General features: G+C 41.6%; 2 protein-coding genes across 2 annotated transcripts in view; both read left to right on the forward strand.

Annotated features, from left to right (window-relative positions):
* Nucleotides 1-19,580, forward strand: part of LOC137280757 (uncharacterized) — a 100,734-nt gene that overhangs the window by 40,511 nt on the left and 40,643 nt on the right. The window contains exons 25-39 of the mRNA XM_067811973.1: nt 15-117; nt 385-612; nt 5,371-5,527; nt 6,116-6,231; nt 6,690-6,929; nt 7,967-8,892; nt 8,959-9,180; nt 9,480-9,565; nt 10,039-10,210; nt 12,270-12,357; nt 12,708-12,929; nt 13,968-14,249; nt 14,536-14,950; nt 16,963-17,158; nt 17,815-17,944. Of these exons, the coding sequence (XP_067668074.1) occupies nt 15-117; nt 385-612; nt 5,371-5,527; nt 6,116-6,231; nt 6,690-6,929; nt 7,967-8,892; nt 8,959-9,180; nt 9,480-9,565; nt 10,039-10,210; nt 12,270-12,357; nt 12,708-12,929; nt 13,968-14,249; nt 14,536-14,950; nt 16,963-17,158; nt 17,815-17,944 (3,583 nt within the window). The remainder of the gene's footprint in view (nt 1-14; nt 118-384; nt 613-5,370; nt 5,528-6,115; nt 6,232-6,689; nt 6,930-7,966; nt 8,893-8,958; nt 9,181-9,479; nt 9,566-10,038; nt 10,211-12,269; nt 12,358-12,707; nt 12,930-13,967; nt 14,250-14,535; nt 14,951-16,962; nt 17,159-17,814; nt 17,945-19,580) is intronic.
* On the forward strand, nt 3,133-4,825 carry LOC137281788 (zinc finger MYM-type protein 4-like). The gene is made up of 4 exons (XM_067813402.1): nt 3,133-3,403; nt 3,635-3,884; nt 4,129-4,364; nt 4,611-4,825. Exons 1-4 carry the CDS (start codon nt 3,205-3,207, stop codon nt 4,808-4,810), a joined length of 885 nt encoding a protein of 294 aa, XP_067669503.1. The 5' UTR covers nt 3,133-3,204; the 3' UTR covers nt 4,811-4,825.

Consider the following 19,580-nt stretch of genomic DNA (forward strand, 5'->3'; position numbering starts at 1 on the left):
ATGTGTTTCCATAGCAACATACGAGTGCAAGAAGTTCGCCTACCACTACAGCTCAGTGCTGATACAGAGCATCTTCAGTGGCTTCCTGTCCATGGAGGATACTACTGCCCTCTGCAGGTAAAAACTTGCATACAAGGGGATATAACCCACTGAGTATTCCCAGCATGCCATGATTGGTCTAGAGCCAAAGGTGATCTGATGATCAAGTTTGATTTCTTCATTTACCAAAGAGCATGCTTTTGTATGGAGTGACCAGTTTGTCGTGTCCAGCCTTCACTGGTCACACTGATAACCTGAAAATATATTCATTCACATATTGAATACAAGCAAAACTCACTCTCTGGAAACAGTACTAAACTAAAGTCACTCTCTGATTTGTTCCAGAGCTTCCTCCCAGATGGAAACGGTTAATCAAGCAACTGTCATGGCGTCCTGCTCAGCAGGTTTCCGACAACAGATGGTGTTTGCGAGTCGTCTCCTCACGTCCACTGTCTCTGGGGTTTGCAAGATGCCCAGGGTCTGCAACCTTGTACGCGCACGTTACTGCATCTCAAGGCTGAGCATCACTGTTGCCCATTATGGACTGAACACCACCCAGGAGGATGTCTGCATGTATGTTTGAACAAACTATCTCACAATACCACAGAAAAAATTACTGTCTATGTTATGATGTCCATCTTACAACAGAACACCTCCTGAAGACTGTGTATTTCATCATGAAAAAATGAAGATCTCTGTCCGTCTTATGACACAATACCCTCATGAAATTCTATCAGTCTTACAAAACAATATTTTCATGAAAAACTGTGTGGATTTTACAAAACAATACCCTCATGAAAACCTGTCTGCATCTTATAGCACAATACTCTCAGGAAAATCTGTGTCCGTCTTGTAACATATACTCTCATGAAATAATGTCTATCTTATAACACAAAGCCCTTTCAAAAATCTGTGTACATCTTATTGTCAATACAATATTGATGCACGTGAGTTTCATGAAAGTGGTCAGTGACTGAGACCAGCATCAGTAAAGGGTTTAATTCCAAATTTATTTCCCCCAGAATCGAGAAGGGCAAGGCAGAATAATTTCAAAAGGGGCACCCTTAATCCAAAAGTGCATGCAGTCACAGATTTCCAAGTATTATGTGTAGGATATAACATCACCCTTGGGCATTATTGAAAAGTAACAACACTTGGGCATTAATGAAACGTAACCACCCTTGGACATTAATGAAAAGTAACCACCCTTGGGCATTATTGAAAAGTAACAACACTTGGGCATTAATGAAAAGTAACCACCCTTGGACATTATTGAAAAGTAACAACACTTGGGCATTAATGAAAAGTAAACACCCTTGGACATTATTGAAAAGTAACAACACTTGGACATTATTGAAAAGTAACAACACTTGGGCATTAATGAAACGTAACAACACTTGGACATTATTGAAAAGTAACAACACTTGGGCATTAATGAAAAGTAACCACCCTTGGATATTATTGAAAAGTAACAACACTTGGGCATTAATGAAACGTAACCACCCTTGGACATTATTGAAAAGTAACAACACTTGGGCATTAATGAAACGTAACAACACTTGGACATTATTGAAAAGTAACAACACTTGGGCATTAATGAAAAGTAACCACCCTTGGATATTATTGAAAAGTAACAACACTTGGGCATTAATGAAACGTAACCACCCTTGGACATTATTGAAAAGTATTCCCCGAAGGAAGGAGGTCTCACTTTTTAATGCCCCTGGGCCATGTCATATCAAGCTTATAAACCAACCGAAGATATTTAGATATTAGATGTTATAGACTTTAGATATTTTTTCAATATTTGGTATTCACTGATGAAATCAGTTGGGATGAGACTGGCAGCTGGCGCCTTGCCTTTCACGTGCAGTGTATGCACTTTGCACACACTAACTGTGCCCTGCACATGCGCTGCCCGCACTACCCGCTTTGCGAGGAACATGTGGTTCATACTGAGAAACAGTAACATTCTTCACAGCAATCCTTTGTAGCCTAGTGGATAAAACCGCCAGGCAAGTAACCGAAGGGATGTAGTTTAGAAAATGGGTGTCAGCACTTCTTGTTGGAAATTGTCTATAATGTCCTATTTTACGATCATATTCAGTGATGGCAAGACAAAGTCGTGTTAAAGCAAGTAATAATTGAAAGTTCTAGGTCAGGGGGACATTGTTAAGATAATGCCCTGGGCAGAGGGACATTATTTAGATAACTGCCAAAGGAAGCAAGATTGTATCAGTTTTGGTGGATGTTACAAGAAAAAGTGTCCCCAAAGAACAATAGAGTGATGTCACTATCAGTATATAAGTTAAGTTAGTCATTCCCAAAGAGCACCGATGAAATAAAAACAAAAAACACCAAGTATTAAGTATAGGAGAAAAAACGCCTCCGAAGTTTTGGTAGAGAATGTAAACCTGAGGGGTAGGGAAATCCCGAGGGGCGTAGCCCCGAGGGATTTCCCGACCCCCGAAGGTTTACATTCTCTACCAAAACTTCGGAGAAGTTTTTTCTCTTGCTTATAAACCGTCATTTTAAATATTGCGTTATAAGGAATTAGGACCTCACTATACCGCGAACATTCGGAATGACAGCAATGTCGCAACTCTAATGCACAAGTTAGAAAACGCACGGGATTTTCACGCAGTGCACGTGTTTTTTGTGAGTGAGTCAGTTATATACCACGTGGTTACTTGAATCCGCTCATTGCTAACCATGGCAAACCAGAGCGAAGACGAAATGTTTTTAACACAGTCGCAGTTTAAGAAAGATGATGACAATGCTGCTGCTGCTGCTGCTGATGATGATGATGATGATGATTTTCTGTTCCGTTTCGCGGCACCTTTGACTGAGGAAGATATTGAAAGGAAATTATCTCGATGTGTTCCAAGAACGACAAGGTACAAAAATGATTGGGCGAAAGGAGTATTCAGGCGATGGCAAGAAGAGCGTCGGACGAGGTCAATGGATGCAAACATCGCGCTGTCGTCGTCCGTCTTGACTGAAGACTTGCTGGATATGACTGCTAAAGATATAAATACAGCCCTAAAGTATTTCCTATTCGAGGCGAGGAAAGTGGACGGGACTTGCTACCCAGCTGTTACTGTGTATGGGCTATTCACGGCAATAGCGTCACACTTGAAAGCTAACAAATCTCCTTACAATCTGATGGAAGGCGAAGAGTTCCAGGACAGCAGACAGGCACTGGACGCATGCATGCGTGAGAGGTCCACAGCTGGTCTTGGAGCAGACGTGAGAAAACCTACAGAGGTGATAACTCGAGACGAGGAGAACACTCTGTGGGAGAAGGGGGCTCTTGGAGAAGGCACGCCGCAAAAACTCCTGGACACAGTCCTCTACTTAACTGGTGAGTTGCATTTTGCATTTGATTTCCCTGTCGAAAAGTCGGATATTAGCAATTTTGGCATTTACAATCAAACCTTCACATCGAAAATAAATGTGATTAACTGGAACAAAATGCCCGACTTCACTTTGAGGCAAACCAAACCAAACAAAGTTTGGATGGATATTTTGAATCCCGTGTTAAGACCAAAATAGATAAACATTATATAATTGTGTACGGAATTTTATTTTCCAGGACTTAACTTCGCCTTGAGAGGTGGAAAGGAACATCGGAGTTTAAGACTACACCAACAACCTCAGATTACAGGCCCACATACAGACCAGAACGGCCGCAGGTACCTGCAGTATGTGGAAGACGTCTCTAAGACAAATGCCGGGGGAGTGAAAGACAGGAAACTGCAGAAGAAAAAGGTGCGAGCGTATGAAAATACCAAGAACCCGGAACGATGTTATGTGCGCCTTTTCATGAAGTACAAGTCACTTTGGTATGTATTAGATGTTTTCTGATACATTTCTGATACATGTTATACATTCTTTAGATATACCACTCATTTAATCACATCATGCGGGTGACTTGACCCATACTGCATGTAAATTGTCTTATAATTTTACTCCCTGATGATGATTGCACGCATTGGTTTAGCCTTAAAAACTTTAGGGGCATATAAATGACAAATGCAAACATTTCATACTTAATTGATTCTATGTCAACACAATTTAACTTTCCAGCCTACCATCTTCAACTCGAGCAAATGCGTTTTACTTCACCCCGATGAAGAAACCTAAGGATGGAAAATGGTACCTAGAGTCGCCCATGGGCCACAACACAATCCAGACAACGGTGAAGAGAATATGTGCTGAAGCCGGAATTGAAGGAAGGAAAACGAACCACTCGCTCAGATGCACTGCTGCTACCCGTCTCTACGAGGCAAACATAAGCGAGCAACAGATTTGTGAACAAACTGGTATGTAACTCAATGAATATCTGCAAAACACGAATGAAACTTGAAGTGACTGGGCCAAATTGCAATTTGGCGATTTTAAATGCTAGAACTTGTGATGTCAACATGTGTTATGGTTAACATGCCAAGATCCGGGTTCGAATCCCAATGATGGCCCCAAGCAAAGCGATTACAATATCATATAAATTGCTTTTCAAACGGTTATGTACAATTTGAAATGAGTTATCAAGATGAATTCTTTTATTGTAGGTCACAAAAGCGAGGCAGTGAGGGTTTACAAGAGAACCAGTGATCAACAACAAGCAATGGCGTCAGATGTTCTCTCATGTTCAGCTCCAAAGAAAACTCAGACGTCTGCGACAGTGTCGGTTCCTACTTCAGAGGGAGATTCCGGTACAACACAAACTGTCGCTCACGGAAGTGTTACAATGACGTTCAATTTCAATTAAAACACTGTTGTCAGAGTTTTTGTTTTTCCTTTCCTGTGAATGCAGATTTCGGTGGCTGATCGCTCCAAACCGGTACTTTCGGGACGAGGGTTTACTCCTAGTAAAACCTGGGAATAGGTTTTACTTAAATCTAGTTAAACCTATTCCCAGGTTTTACATTGGGAGTAAAACCTCTTACCGGGTATTGGTGCAAGTAGAAAGGATAATGACCATTAAAGGCAGTGATCAGAATTAGGTTTATAATATCAATTATTGTATGAAGACAAGGGCAGGGCACTGAGTAGAGAGGGCAGTGGACCCTACTAAATGCCATGGGGAAACACCAACATTGCACTTCCAAGTAGTGATCTATAGAGGATAGGTCAAGCATTATTACACCGATGTAACAATGCTGTAAATATATTACACTGCAGTATCTTCAACGGGCAAGTAATAGAATGGTAACACCGTTTACTTTACTTAAACCTATGTGACCACAGCAGTTCATTGTTTCATAACTATATGAAAATGATAAAACTATGACTGAACCAATAATTGATGGTTTATCCTTCCGAATACAGAGCCCTGCGGTACACAGACAAGTGCGTCGAGGACAACACTTTCCGCTGTGTTGACGTTATGGGAGACGCATTCAAAGCTCGCTATGCTATGGAGCGGAGTGTCGCCCTGGACATCTGTGGGGGAGTGGATGAAAGTGCATTCATACCACGATGCAAGGTGGTTATTTTGTTGAAATAAGACCATAACTTTTGCTCTAAATTGAGCTAATTTCAGTTCATGATTTCGGGACTCAGTGGGGGTTGGTTTGGTAAGGGCTGGGCAATGAGTGATTTCTAGATTCAAGGTTGTGAATTCAATGGTTGACCAATAGCTGACCAATCCAATGGTCTGAAATGTGAGTCATCAAATTTGCTAAAACTTCTTCTGAAGTAAAAGATAAGATTCAAATCATTCTAAAAGCAATTGTTTTCTTCATTTATGTGATATTTTCCCTATCCTGTAGGGAGATATACAGATTTTTAGCAATTTACAATGTGTGAAAAATGTACCAAAAGATGCTGCTCATTTGTATTATGTAAAAATATTTCAGTGTTTGTATAAATGTAATATTATTTAGCAGTGGTGTGGAGATATAAAACAACGGATTCCACCTCATGGTTTTGGGAAGTGGCCTGATCAGCTCTCACGGTCGAATCTAACACTTATATTGTGTATGGAATTCTATTTATGTGGAAAGATTCATGTATGCTACAGTTTTCATGTGTCACAAGTGTAGGTGTGTCAACTTGACCCATCTGCTGACAGGTGAAGAGCAACGAGTATGCTGGTCAGTGTTCCCCAAGAAAAGCTGAGAGGTGTCTGAGGTCATTTGTGCGAAATGTTGTCACCTGGCCAATACTCAGACGAGGAAAACAATGCGTGTAAGTGTATCTTCACACTGTTTGTGTATCTACTCTCTATAGTGTAACAGTGTTTGTGTATCAAAATACTATATAGTGTAACAATGTTTGTGCATCAAAACACTGTATGGTGTAACAGTGTTTGTGTATTTAAATCATATAGTGTAACATTGCATATCTACACATTATGTAGTGAAAAACTGTGAATCTACTCACTCTGTAGTGTAGCACTGTATCTACACACTATATAGTATAACACTGTATATCTACACACTATCGTAATGTAACGCTGTGTATCTAAACACTTTGTAGTGTAACACTGTGTATCAATATTCTGTGTAGTGTTACATATAGTGATACATATTGTGTCTCTACACACTGTATCCCTGTATGTGGCAAGTTTGCCAAGAAAAGGCCCAACACTGTATCTAGAGAAGATGTAACTCTAATTCAGTAAAATTACCTGATACCCTTTACAGAGAGTTCACCAAGGCCCAACACTGCCTCCAAAAAAATGCCCAGAGCTGTGTGGAGCGAGGAAACCAGCTGTCCTTCAATGGCTACATCAACATAATGAAAGCTTTCTTTGGTGAGAATACCTGCAATGTTGCTGAGTACGAACAAGAGTGTGTTGAAGGTTGTGAACTACAGGAAGCAGAACTGGTCGTCTCCGAACTGAATCTGAAGCTGAAGTCACTCCATGCATCGGCAGCTTGCGCGTAAGTGAACAGGTGGTTGTTTATATAGATAGCATGGATAGCAGCCAAACCTCACAGTACCGTGTCAAGTTATATAATAATTGAAAATGGGAATCGTCTGAACCTCTGTAGTTTGTTTTCAGCAGCAATAACAAATGGCGTACTGACTTAAAATAATGTGTATCAATGTGGGAGAGCAGTGTCTGAGGCAGTTGGGTATGATTGCCGTTCACAGATCATGGGTGTTATTAATTGGCTTTATTCGTTGTTTTGGTTAAAAAAAACAAGAACCAGTGAGTTCAGTTTATCACCTTTTTGTATTATGGCTTTGATGAACCATGCACCAGCCCTACGATGAAAGTGTCCTAAAGGTGATGCAACTCTGCTCAGAAATTTACACTGTCCTAGATGACTTGCAACCAAAAGTAGTGGTACATGTTTAGGTAGTTTGAGAAATCTGTCTTACAATATTAAAATGTGTTGCTTATGTTTTGCTCTTCCTGATGGGAACCTCAGAGCTCGATTTAGTGCTTTTCTACTTGCACCGGTGCATCCCAGTATTACCAAGTGCAGCCTAGTCATTAGTCTAACTTGCACCAGGTGCAGGTCTATTTTTGAGTGGGTAAACGTCTGAATAAAACATCTAAATAATTCATTATCCATTGTAATAATAGCAGTGCATTTGGAATTTGTCTGGTGGAACTAGGTTTTAATCTTAGGCTGCACTTGGTGCACGTAGGTTAACATCTGTTAAATCGAGCCCTGGAATCTTCTTCTGTTGTAACCCGTGAAGGTCCCGGGGTAGAATAGGCCTTCAGCAACCCATGCTTACCATAAAAGGCGACTCAGCTTGTCGTAAGAGGCGACTGATGGGATTGGGTGGTCAGGCTCGCTGACTTGGTTGACACATGTCATCGGTTCCCAATTGCGCAGATCGATGCTCATGTTGTTGATCACTCTTCTGTTGTATGTTTGACCCCTGTTACCAGATTATTTTATAGCTCAAGTTCCAGCATAGCTGACACAGTGTCATGAATCTATATGGTCCTTGTTGCCAGTGCCATCTCTGATGCCAGGCTGTCGCTGATGTCCAAATCATCACAGTGCTCAAAGTTAGTGAAACTCCGTCTGAAGCAGACACTGGACACTGTCCTCCGTAGCCACAACCTCCACAACATCGACTGTATCAATGTCTACAAATGTATATCCAACTTTGAGAGTTTAGCATCAAAGATTTTTGGTTTACCATCTGAACAAGGCAGCAAAGAAACTGGAAAGAATAGCAAGGAAACAGGAAAGAATAGCAAAGAAGCTGGAAAGAATAGCAAGGAAACTGGAAGAAATAGCAAGGAAACTGGAAAGAATAGCAAGGAAACTGGAAGAAATAGCAAAGAAACCGGAATGAATAGCAAGGAAACTGGAAAGAATAGCAAAGAAACTGGAAGAAATAGCAAAGAAACTGGAATGAATAGCCAGGAAACTGGAAGAAATAGCAAGGAAACCGGAATAAATAGCAAGGAAACTGGAAAGAATAGCAAAGAAGCTGGAAAGAATAGCAAGGAAACAGGAAAGGAAACCGGAGTGAATAGCAAGGAAACTGGAAAGAATAGCAAAGAAGCTGGAAAGAATAGCAAGGAAACAGGAAAGGAAACCGGAATGAATAGCAAGGAAACAGGAAAGAATAGCAAAGAAGCTGGAAAGAATAGCAAGGAAACAGGAAAGGAAACTGGAGTGAATAGCAAGGAAACTGGAAAGAATAGCAAAGAAGCTGGAAAGAATAGCAAGGAAACAGGAAAGGAAACCGGAATGAATAGCAAGGAAACAGGAAAGAATAGCAAAGAAGCTGGAAAGAATAGCAAGGAAACAGGAAAGGAAACTGGAATGAATAGCAAGGAAACTGGAAAGAATAGCAAAGAAGCTGGAAAGAACAGCAAGGAAACAGGAAAGGAAACCGGAATGAATAGCAAGGAAACAGGAAAGAATAGCAAGGAAACAGGAAAGGAAACTGGAATGAATAGCAAGGAAACTGGAAAGAATAGCAAGGAAACAGGGAAGGAAACTGGAAAGAGTAGCAAGGAAACCGGAAAAGGGAGTCCTGAACGTGGCACACCTAGTCAGGACCTTGACCTTTCCACTCTGTGCCTGCAGGCTCGTGAAGCATGGGAATGTGTGGCGACAGGTTTCCATCTGGTACCCAGTGAACATCGCAGACTTATAAAGACAACATTACAGGCAGTGTGGGAGATTGTCCAACACCGTTGTGCCAATACAGGTAGGGAGACAAATGCATAAAATGTTATGCCAGTAGGTATAGGAATATATTCACTGCCATGCCAGTAGGTATAGGAATATTAGGTGCCTTACTCTGAGAGTGTGGGTAAAATACCAACCCCTCAAAGCACTAGAACGTGTACTTTACAATGAAAGTGTAATCCCAAATGTGTTGCATTTGACCACTTTCTAAATGGCATTCTGTAATCATAATTTTGGTGATTGGAGCTTTACCAATTTACACATGTCAGGGGTGCACATGTTATGTCATCTGGCCTACATTCTTGTTTCTGTTACCAGTCCGACAGAGTTGCTACAGCTGCGATGGGGCTTTGACAAGTGATGAATGTAACACCAAAACTATGCTGTGTGGTGACCAGGAGCAGGTGGGTTCATGCCTAGGATTTGTCTGTGTGTATCAGGGTCTGGGATTGGCTGATCTGGATGTAAACTATATATAGTTCATGATTGGCTGTTCTAGAATGAAACTGGTTCATGATTGGCTGTTCTAGATGTAAACTGGTCTTGACTGGCTGTTCTTGATGTAAACTAATCTGTGATTGGCTGGTCTATATGTAAACTATTTCGTGATTGGATGGTTTGGATATAAACTATTTCACAATTGGTTTGCTCTCAATGTAAACTAATTCTTCATTGGCTGGTGAAGATGTTATTGGCAGCCTGGGGTTTAAACTCATCTGTATTTGGCTTATGAAGAAAACTTTTGTTTGCTCTGTCTTGATGTCATCAAACCTGAATGTCATAAATGTATGAATGTAAACTGATCTGTGATTGGTGGAGATGTTGTTATGCAGATGTATTCGAGTACCGTATGTAATATCTATCTTCTGTTGTACAGATGTGTCAGAGTGTCGTGAAGATGGGTGATGACAACAGGATCCGCTTCTACAAGACTTGTGTGCGCCCATCTTTGTGTAAAATGATGTGTAGTGGCAGCGGGGACAACTGTCGCAGCTACTGCTGTGTCGGAGACCTCTGCAACAGACAATACAACTTTGAGACACCAATCGGTTTGTTCTTAAAACTGCTCTCTTCCTTGCTGTTCTGTTAGGGCTGGGACAGGTCCACATTTTCTACCTGAGTATCCACCTCCCAATTACCATTCCCTTTCTGGATGTTAATCTCTGACATCAAATTTGCAAGAAAAGGCAATATGTTTGTCAGCTTGGAGGCTAAAATTTCAAGTTTTTCAATATAGTAACAATATATCATATTCAAAAGAAGTAACTGTAAATTTATGTCAAAATCTTCAAAGACATTACAACCTTTTAGTCATGAAAAAAATAATTTATGATATTGTTTAATCTACTAATCACATGAGCATCTGGATCTAACTCATTACCCACCTGTCTCGGAGTTACATGTCCCAGCCCTAATTTGTATTATCAACACACAACTCGGTGAACGTTGTAATCAGAGTAACTCCTCACTATAAATGTCGAAATATCTTGTTTCACCCACTGTTTGATGATTGTGGTTCAAAAAGAAAAGGAATATTTTGTTTCATGTTTGTTACAATGATTGAGGTTAAAAGGGAAAATATACTCGCAAAAAAGTCAAAAAAGAAACTTCACAAATTGTAATTTTTTAAAATAATGAATAATTTTTCTCTGATGATACATCTGTGTATCCGAAATGTGATCCCAATCTTTCGACTCTAGAAAAACGTTAGCAAAACCCACTCAAACCCATCCATTCGTCATGCAAATGACATTAGTGCCAAATCAGGTTTTGCATGTGCAGTCGATCACATCATCTTCGCACCAAAGTTTTCTTCATTTGCATGTGTTTGCATTGGCCTCAAGAATTTAAAAAACACTTTTAAACCACAGTTCTAACGGTACATTAAATGCCACAATTGTCTAATGTGCAACGTGAACGCGCCGTTGGCATGTTGCAAGCGGGAAGATCACTTATTGACATCGCACTTCTGGTCATCCGTGGAAACCTCACAGCTGCTGCTTACCGTGACCAGCTGCTCACCCCAGAACTCGTTCCTTTCATGGCGACTCATGGCCCAGGTCTACAGGTACAGCATGATAACACTGTGCCGTATACCGCAATGTCAACAAGAAATTTCCTACTAAACACTGGAATCAACGTCATGGACTGGCCATCTATGTCCCCTGACCTTAATCCAATAGAGCACATTTGGGATGCACTTGGTAGAAGGCTTCGTTGTCTTAGGAACCAACCTCAGAATTTGCAGGAACTTGGCGCTGCCTTGCAAGAGCAATGGCGCAGAATCCCCAACCACGTGTTCACAAGCATCAGGCAGTTGATGAGGTGATGGTGTTTGGCAGTGGGGAATGCGTGGGGCGGCCATACACAATGTTGAACTGAATTTTTATTCTTGTGACTTGACATTCTGTAAATCCATATTTTGGAACGGCGGTGTAGCCTAATGGAACTGATTATTCGTGTATCGAGTACATCACACAGATCTCAGCAATGAAATAATAACAATTTAACCATCTTATCATCTCTTGTTCTTTTATAGTGCCCTGAAGAAAGAATGTGAAGAGTCTTTGTTTTTCTCAGTATATGCTGTTTTATGTATTATATGACACTGGGCTTATAAGGAAGATATTAACTGGGTTTTTTTTCAAGACAGTGTTTCTCTCAAATTGGAAAACAGTTTCCTTTCCAACCTCAATCACCCAAACAAATCTGACCCAAAATATTCAGCATGTATGTATGTCTTTGTGCAGAAGATATATATTTAAACTTAAATACTGAGGTTTGCTGCTTTTGACAAGAGACTGTTGACATTCTTAATGTTCTTGATCATTCACTCGTCATGTCAAAGACACAGGTTCAGTTCCGTACATGGGTACAATGTGTGAAACCCATTGCTGGGTTCCCCTGCTGTGGTATTGCTGGAATATACCTGTCCTTGAAATAGTTTGCAACTTGTTTTGATGAAACAAAACTGAATTAAGGTTTTGTCTTTCCACACAGCTGCCCCTTAGCAAGCAATATTAGATGATCAGATAGTGCCCTTACAGATGAGGAAACACTGCTGACATTTTTTATTAAATGTACTATCTTCCTGTGAACTGCTTACAGAACCAGTGACATGTCGTGTGGAAAAATCTTTGTCATGTGCCCTAAGCCTTGTCAGGAACATTGTCAACTACGGCGAAGTGAAGTGCAGGTAAAAATGCATAAAAAGTAAAATAGAAGTAATGTACTTTGTATTTTGTTTACTAATTTCCATGCTTAAAACTTCAGTTGCTGTTAAAGAACATTTGGAAGAGAATAGATTTTGACAGCACGTGCCAACTGTATATATTTATGCTGAATATGTTTCAGTTTAACCTGTTTATTAACATTCTTTTTAAATTATGTTTTCTCAATGTACTTGTCTGTTGGTTGGTTTGTTCGTTTGTTTACTTTTTTGTTTATCTGCTTGTTTATTTGCTTGTATGTTTGTTTGTTTGTTTGTTTGCTTGTACGTTCAGTAATGTATTGCTGTTCACTGTATGTGACATGTGACAATTTCAGTACAAGCCGACGGGACCTTGAATGTGTGGGAGAGTATACACGTGAGTGTCGCTCACCAACTTTTGTGAGCCTCAGTTCAGCAGCGTTCTCTGTCATGTCCATGATCTCTCAGTCCACTTGCAAGGTTGAGGTCACATCTTCGTCATGTGGGTCAAAGGCCATCACATCCACGTACACCATCTTACAGTCTGGTTTTGCGACACTCGACAATAAGATCTGCAGGTTAGTGGAGACAAAATTTGCTTTAAAGGTTATTTAAAAAGGTAAACATGTACAATCGAAGCCCTTTAAACCGACATTCATTGAGACTGGGAAAATGACGGTATTGAGGGAATGCCATTTTATAGAACTTTTAACTTTTCAACCTGAGAATGATCAAATCTTTTATCAGCTGGATTTTTCTGTGCAAGAGTTAAGACTAGTCTAGCCATCACAACATGGTGAGCAACTGACAAATTATGACACAACAACTAATTTATAATACAAGTGTCACGTGTCACTTACCAGTTTCCCTAATCCTTATCCATTATCACTCAACATCAATAAGCTTAATGCCGATGGTAATCCATTGTGTTGTTAATACACGTTCGACCAATCAGCCAATCAACAGGAGAGCCAAGATAACGGATTCTGAATTTACAAACCGTTGGTTGAGCTGTGTTTGTTGTTCCGAAATATAGACTAGAGTGACGCCTGAATAGAGGGCATGTAAATGATTATAAATTTGCTAGCCTCTGCAACAACCAAATTCTGTTGTAGACAAGGAGGGCATGCCGGCTTGGAGGGCTGCCACTTTGATAGCTTCCACTGTATCTATATCCAATAATCGTCACAAATTCAGACTTTAAATGTCTCAAAGTTTGCAGCTTTATTTATGAGAGCTGTCAGTTTTATTCATGAGAGTCCAAACCACCACTACAACACACATGACCATATGATGGCGGGTAACATTTTGCAACCAGCTTTATTTATCCATTTTCAGTCCTTTCACATGACTGTGTTTTCCTCTTATTCTTGTAAAACTTGATCTGCCATAAAGGAATGTGAAAATTATTCTCCCATGGTCTATTCACCTGTCCAACAGTCTGTATTCTCCCATGGTCTGTTCACCTGTCCAACAGTCTGTATTCTCCCATGGTCTATTCACCTGTCCAACAGTCTGTATTCTCCCATGGTCTATTCACCTGTTCAACACTCTGTATTTTCTTATGGTTTATCCACCAGTCCAGCCGTCAACATCCTTCTATTATGTTTTCACAGAGGTGTGAATGAAACCATCCAGAGTCTTCAGAGAATCGAGGACAAGGGAGTATGCACACTGTCTGAACTCATCCCAGTACGACAGTCGCTCAATCTCATCAAACAACAAACAGCTAGCTTCTGTGGAACTGCAGGAACATCAGTTGCATCGTGTAACACAGGTCAGCAAGCCTCAGACTCCCAATCAGGAACTGGGAAATGTAGCCGCCAGTACCTGACTGCTGCTGACTGTCTTTTCCAGGCAATCAGAAAGTTTACAGACAAAGGCACTGCATTCTGCAGGTATGTTGTTGCTCAGAAATGGGCTTCACTCACTGTACACATGTGGGTATTCAAACCCAGTTCTTTGCTTTAACCGCTAGACTACCCAACTGCCCCAAGGAAAATGAAAGAATCTGATATTCTTAAGTAGTATCTGACCATGCAGATAATGCAGAGTCTAATATATTCACCTAATTTGTATTTCTGTTCCATATTCGCTTAGAGCAATGAATCCAAGTAATTGGAACCAAATTGTTAAAACTGTTATTTGTGTCAAAATTTGACTCATTCTTGTCTTTCCTGTCAGCACTTTCCAGTCAATGGCCTCATGTCTGAACCAGGACTGCCGTATCCCTACAAGCCTCAGTATCTTGAACACGACCCTGTTTAACCTTGTGAAGACCATCTGTACATCACCCTCTCAGTCCTTGGACTCTGCCTGTCCAGCAAGCGTATGTGAATTGACAGCAGCCCAAGCATGTTATAAAACATCTGTTCTCACAGACGTCCCATTGGGAGGAACTGTTTGTGACAACCTCCGAGTAAGCAGCAGATGTATCTTGTCCAAGACCTCGGGATGCTTATCTATTCAGGAGGTCATCGTTCTTCAGGGCTACAAGACAGTGACAGCTGAGCTGGGAGCTGAGTGCCAACTTGAAGAGCTAACCATGAAGCAAGACATCTTCACTGACTTATCCATTTGTCTGATGACATACGTTAATGTGAGTCCACTTGATGTTTCTTGTTTTGAAGTAGTGATCCATGCACTGGTTGTTTTCATATGTCAGATTATGTTGACTGACTTAAGCTGTTGAGTGGTTGTACAGACATCAGCTGCTGAGTGTATGTACAGACAGACTTCAGCTATTGTGAGGTTGCACAGACAGACTTCAGCTGTTGCGTGGTTGTACAGACTTCAGCTGTTGAGTGATTGTACAGACTTCGACTGTCGAGTGATTGTACAGACTTACTTCAGCTATTACGAGGTTGTACAGACAAATTTCAGCTGTTGCATGGTTGTACAGACAGACTTCAGCTGTTGCGAGGTTGTACAGACAGACTTCAGCTGTTGCAAGGTTGTACAGACAGACTTCAGCTGTTGCGAGGTTGTACAGACAGACCTCAGCTGTTGCGAGGTTGTACAGACAGACTTCAGCTGTTGCATGGTTGTACAGACAGACTTCAGCTGTTGCAAGGTTGTACAGACAGACCTCAGCTGTTGCAAGGTTGTACAGACAAACTTCAGCTGTTGCATGGTTGTACAGACAGACTTCAGCTGTTGCGAGGTTGTACAGACAAACTTCAGCTGTTGCATGGTTGTACAGACAGACTTCAGCTGTTGCAAGGTTGTACAGACAGACCTCAGCTGTTGCAAGGTTGTACAGACAGACTTCAGCTGTTGCAAGGTTGTACAGACAGACTTCAGCTGTTGCGAGGTTGTACAGACAGACTTCAGCTGTTGCGAGGTTGTACAGACAGACTTCAGCTGTTGCATGGTTGTACAGACAGACCTCAGCTGTTGCGAGGTTGTACAGACAGACCTCAGCTGTTGCGAGGTTGTACAGACAGACTTCAGCTGTTGCATGGTTGTACAGACAGACTTCAGGTGTTGCGAGGTTGTACAGACAGACTTCAGGTGTTGCATGGTTGTACAGACAGACTTCAGCTGTTGCGAGGTTGTACAGACAGACTTCGGCAGTAGAGTGATTTTACAGACTTACTTCAGCTGTTGCGAGGTTGTACAGACAGACTTCAGCTGTTGCAAGGTTGTACAGACAGACTTCAGCTGTTGCATGGTTGTACAGACAGACCTCAGCTGTTGCAAGGTTGTACAGACAGACCTCAGCTGTTGCGAGGTTGTACAGACAGACTTCAGCTGTTGCATGGTTGTACAGACAGACTTCAGCTGTTGCGAGGTTGTACAGACAGACTTCAGGTGTTGCATGGTTGTACAGACAGACTTCAGCTGTTGCGAGGTTGTACAGACAGACTTCGGCAGTAGAGTGATTTTACAGACTTACTTCAGCTGTTGCGAGGTTGTACAGACAGACTTCAGCTGTTGCAAGGTTGTACAGACAGACTTCAGCTGTTGCATGGTTGTACAGACAGACCTCAGCTGTTGCAAGGTTGTACAGACAGACCTCAGCTGTTGCGAGGTTGTACAGACAGACTTCAGCTGTTGCATGGTTGTACAGACAGACTTCAGCTGTTGCGAGGTTGTACAGACAGACTTCAGGTGTTGCATGGTTGTACAGACAGACTTCAGCTGTTGCGAGGTTGTACAGACAGACTTCGGCAGTAGAGTGATTTTACAGACTTACTTCAGCTGTTGCGAGGTTGTACAGACAGACTTCAGCTGTTGCAAGGTTGTACAGACAGACTTCAGCTGTTGCATGGTTGTACAGACAGACCTCAGCTGTTGCAAGGTTGTACAGACAGACCTCAGCTGTTGCGAGGTTGTACAGACAGACTTCAGCTGTTGCATGGTTGTACAGACAGACTTCAGCTGTTGCGAGGTTGTACAGACAGACTTCAGGTGTTGCATGGTTGTACAGACAGACTTCAGGTGTTGCGAGGTTGTACAGACAGACTTCGGCAGTAGAGTGATTTTACAGACAGACTTCGGCAGTAGAGTGGTTGTACAGACTTACTTCAGCTGTTGAGTGGTTGTACAGACTTCAACTGTAGTGAGTGTTGTTACAGATGTTATTTTGATCCTTGATTGTGGTTTTAGGCATTGACAGCAGCCCTTTCCAGCTCGGACATGATTGGAGACATGTGCGCCGCCCATGCCGCCTCCAAGACATGCATCAGCAGTGCCTCCCTCCCCATCCTGTCTTCCAACTTCACCAAGTCAGCTGTGAAGACCTTCAACAAAGGACTTGGGGAGTACCTGGAGGACAAATGCAGATCTGATGACAGTCAAACAGGTACTGACACTATCTGTAATCTGGGAAAGAATCCTGTCACCAACATGGAATGTTTGAAACATGACAGGTTTTTGTTTTCACCAAATTCCTCTTTCTGCAATATAATGTATTCCTGTAATTATGCAGTCTTGCAGTCTGTGTCAGACAATCCAGTGATTGATTTTATCAGCAATAATCTATCCGTAAGGGGACATTGGTACTCTCTGACACATAGTGAGTTCAGTTTTACACCGCACTTGGCAATACTCTAGCTATATGGCATCAGTGTGTAAATAATCAAGTCTAGACTGGACAGTACAGTGATCAATAGCATGAGTGTCAATCCACAATTGGGATTAGATGACATGTGTCAACTATGGCAAGCATGGGTTGCTGAAGACCTATTCTACCCCGGATATTCACGGACACTGTGACACATAAGTCCCTTCTAACGACACAAGATTGCTCGTGACCTACTCGGTTTGCACCAGAACAGGTTTAATGGTCATCTGTTGTGAACTGGTAATTGTAAGTCACTGATTATTGTTTAAAACCTTCTACAATTTCTCACAATCATCAAAGGCTTTGCAACTAATAATCTGACTAAGTGTTAGATACGTTCAAGTAACAATTCAAGTTACTACAGATTGTTTTATATATGTTCTCTGTGTCAATAGTTGCCCGAAAACGCAGACAGACATCAAGCCAGAATGCTTGTGAAGAGGCTGGGAGGTGTTTGAAATTGTATCTCCTGGAGTCCTTTGTCTTACCAACCACTCCACTGTCTGAGAGACCATCAAGATGTCGGTGAGAACTCAGCATCAAAGGAAACAGAAATGAACTTTTGAAATTGGTTGAATCAATACATGTATAATTTTTAACTAATCCTGCACTACTTACTTCCTGCACTCTTTGTTTATGGCTCAAAAGCAGATGATGTTGAAAGATACAGAACTGGAATCACTTCCTTTTGATCGTTTGCTCCTGATACAACAGGATTTCACCCTACGTCTGTTATGCCAACAAGGCTGGCTTATCAACCTGGACAAGATGGAACTTGTCCCGTCTTACAATCTGACATTCATCAGATTCAGCATCAGATCCCATGAACCTTTATCTCCTCGAGAGTTGCAGGCTCTTCTGGGATTGTTAACTTTGGTGCAAGACCTAACCAGCAGAGGACGACATCAACTTTGTCCCCTTCAACCATACATTTGTCAAGCAGATGTTTATCAGCATTTCCATATTCTGCGTGAGTTATATCACTACCTCCTTTGGTGGACTCCCCCATCGAATGTCTTAGGAGGAGTCATGCAAGGTTGAGGCACTCACTTACATGATCAGACAGTCCTTGGTCAAGTCATCAAGAAAGTTGGCACAAAAACAGTTGGAGCTGGAGGCATTGATCCTTGTGATCGGTCACTGAATGCATCAGCTATGCAGAACCTGTCTTCTGATAGCCACAGACAACACAAGGGTGGTGTGGTTCATATGGAAACAAGGGTCGACTGGATCACAGTCCTGACCAGACAATTGATCGAAACAACATGCCTTTGAATGATTTTGGTCGTCCAAGAACTTGTTTCCCCTCCTAAGAAGTCTAGAGGTAAGTGATCCTCTTCCACTAAACCACAAGAAGCATGCTCGTGCATTCTCACAGCCATCAACTGCATCCTGCTCCAGACTGGTTCAATCTGCATGCATGGAAAATTTACAGGAAGCACTGAGTGCTAAGAAATTTTCAGCCAGATCAGCCAAAGCCATTGTGATGGCGCTTAGTACTTCTACTGTACATTTGTATGATTACAAGTGGCAGTCACTTGAACTATTTTGTGTTAACAGGAAGCAGGATCCGCAGATCCTGTCTCCACAGGTCATAGTAGATTTATTACTTTATCTTTGGACAACCAAGCATCTAAATGGACGCACAATCACCACCTATTTAGCAGCAATTAACTCGGTGTTAACTCGGTTCTCACTCACATACAAATTTCCAAAATCCAAGAATTACACATGCTTCGTTAGTTCAGGCTCAAAGACCAGATGTTGAAGTTTCGGCCACTCGTATGGAATGTCAACACTGTTGTAAAACATGAGAATTAGACAATTATTTGTGCAACATGGCTATCACAGACATGAATGATGTACACAGCATTGGTTCGTTTGCTCAGGAACTCGCCATTCCCCAAAGAAAGTGACGCTCCAAGTTTGTGTTTTTTCTTTCACAGTCCTCCATGCGGGTAATGAGTTGTTTTCTTCAGAAACAGACCCGTGAAGGTCCCGGGGTAGAATAGGCCTTCAGCAGCCCATGCTTGCCATAAAAAGCGACTATGCTTGTCGTAAGAGGCGACTAACAGGATCGGGTGGTCAGACTCACTGACTTGGTTGACACGTCATCGGTTCGATGCTGATGTTGTTGATCACTGGATTGTGTGATCCAGAC

The sequence above is a fragment of the Haliotis asinina genome, chromosome 4, assembly GCF_037392515.1.
Source record: "Haliotis asinina isolate JCU_RB_2024 chromosome 4, JCU_Hal_asi_v2, whole genome shotgun sequence".
Classification (NCBI taxonomy): Eukaryota; Metazoa; Mollusca; class Gastropoda; order Lepetellida; family Haliotidae; genus Haliotis; species Haliotis asinina.

Bases quoted from the DNA above. Each gene is read 5' to 3' on its own strand.
- LOC137281788 (XM_067813402.1), top strand. From the start codon at position 3,205: ATGGAAGGCGAAGAGTTCCAGGACAGCAGACAGGCACTGGACGCATGC. The intron at 3,404-3,634 runs GTGAGTTGCATT...TTTATTTTCCAG, and splicing joins CACAGTCCTCTACTTAACTG to GACTTAACTTCGCCTTGAGA. The intron at 3,885-4,128 runs GTATGTATTAGA...TTAACTTTCCAG, and splicing joins ATGAAGTACAAGTCACTTTG to CCTACCATCTTCAACTCGAG.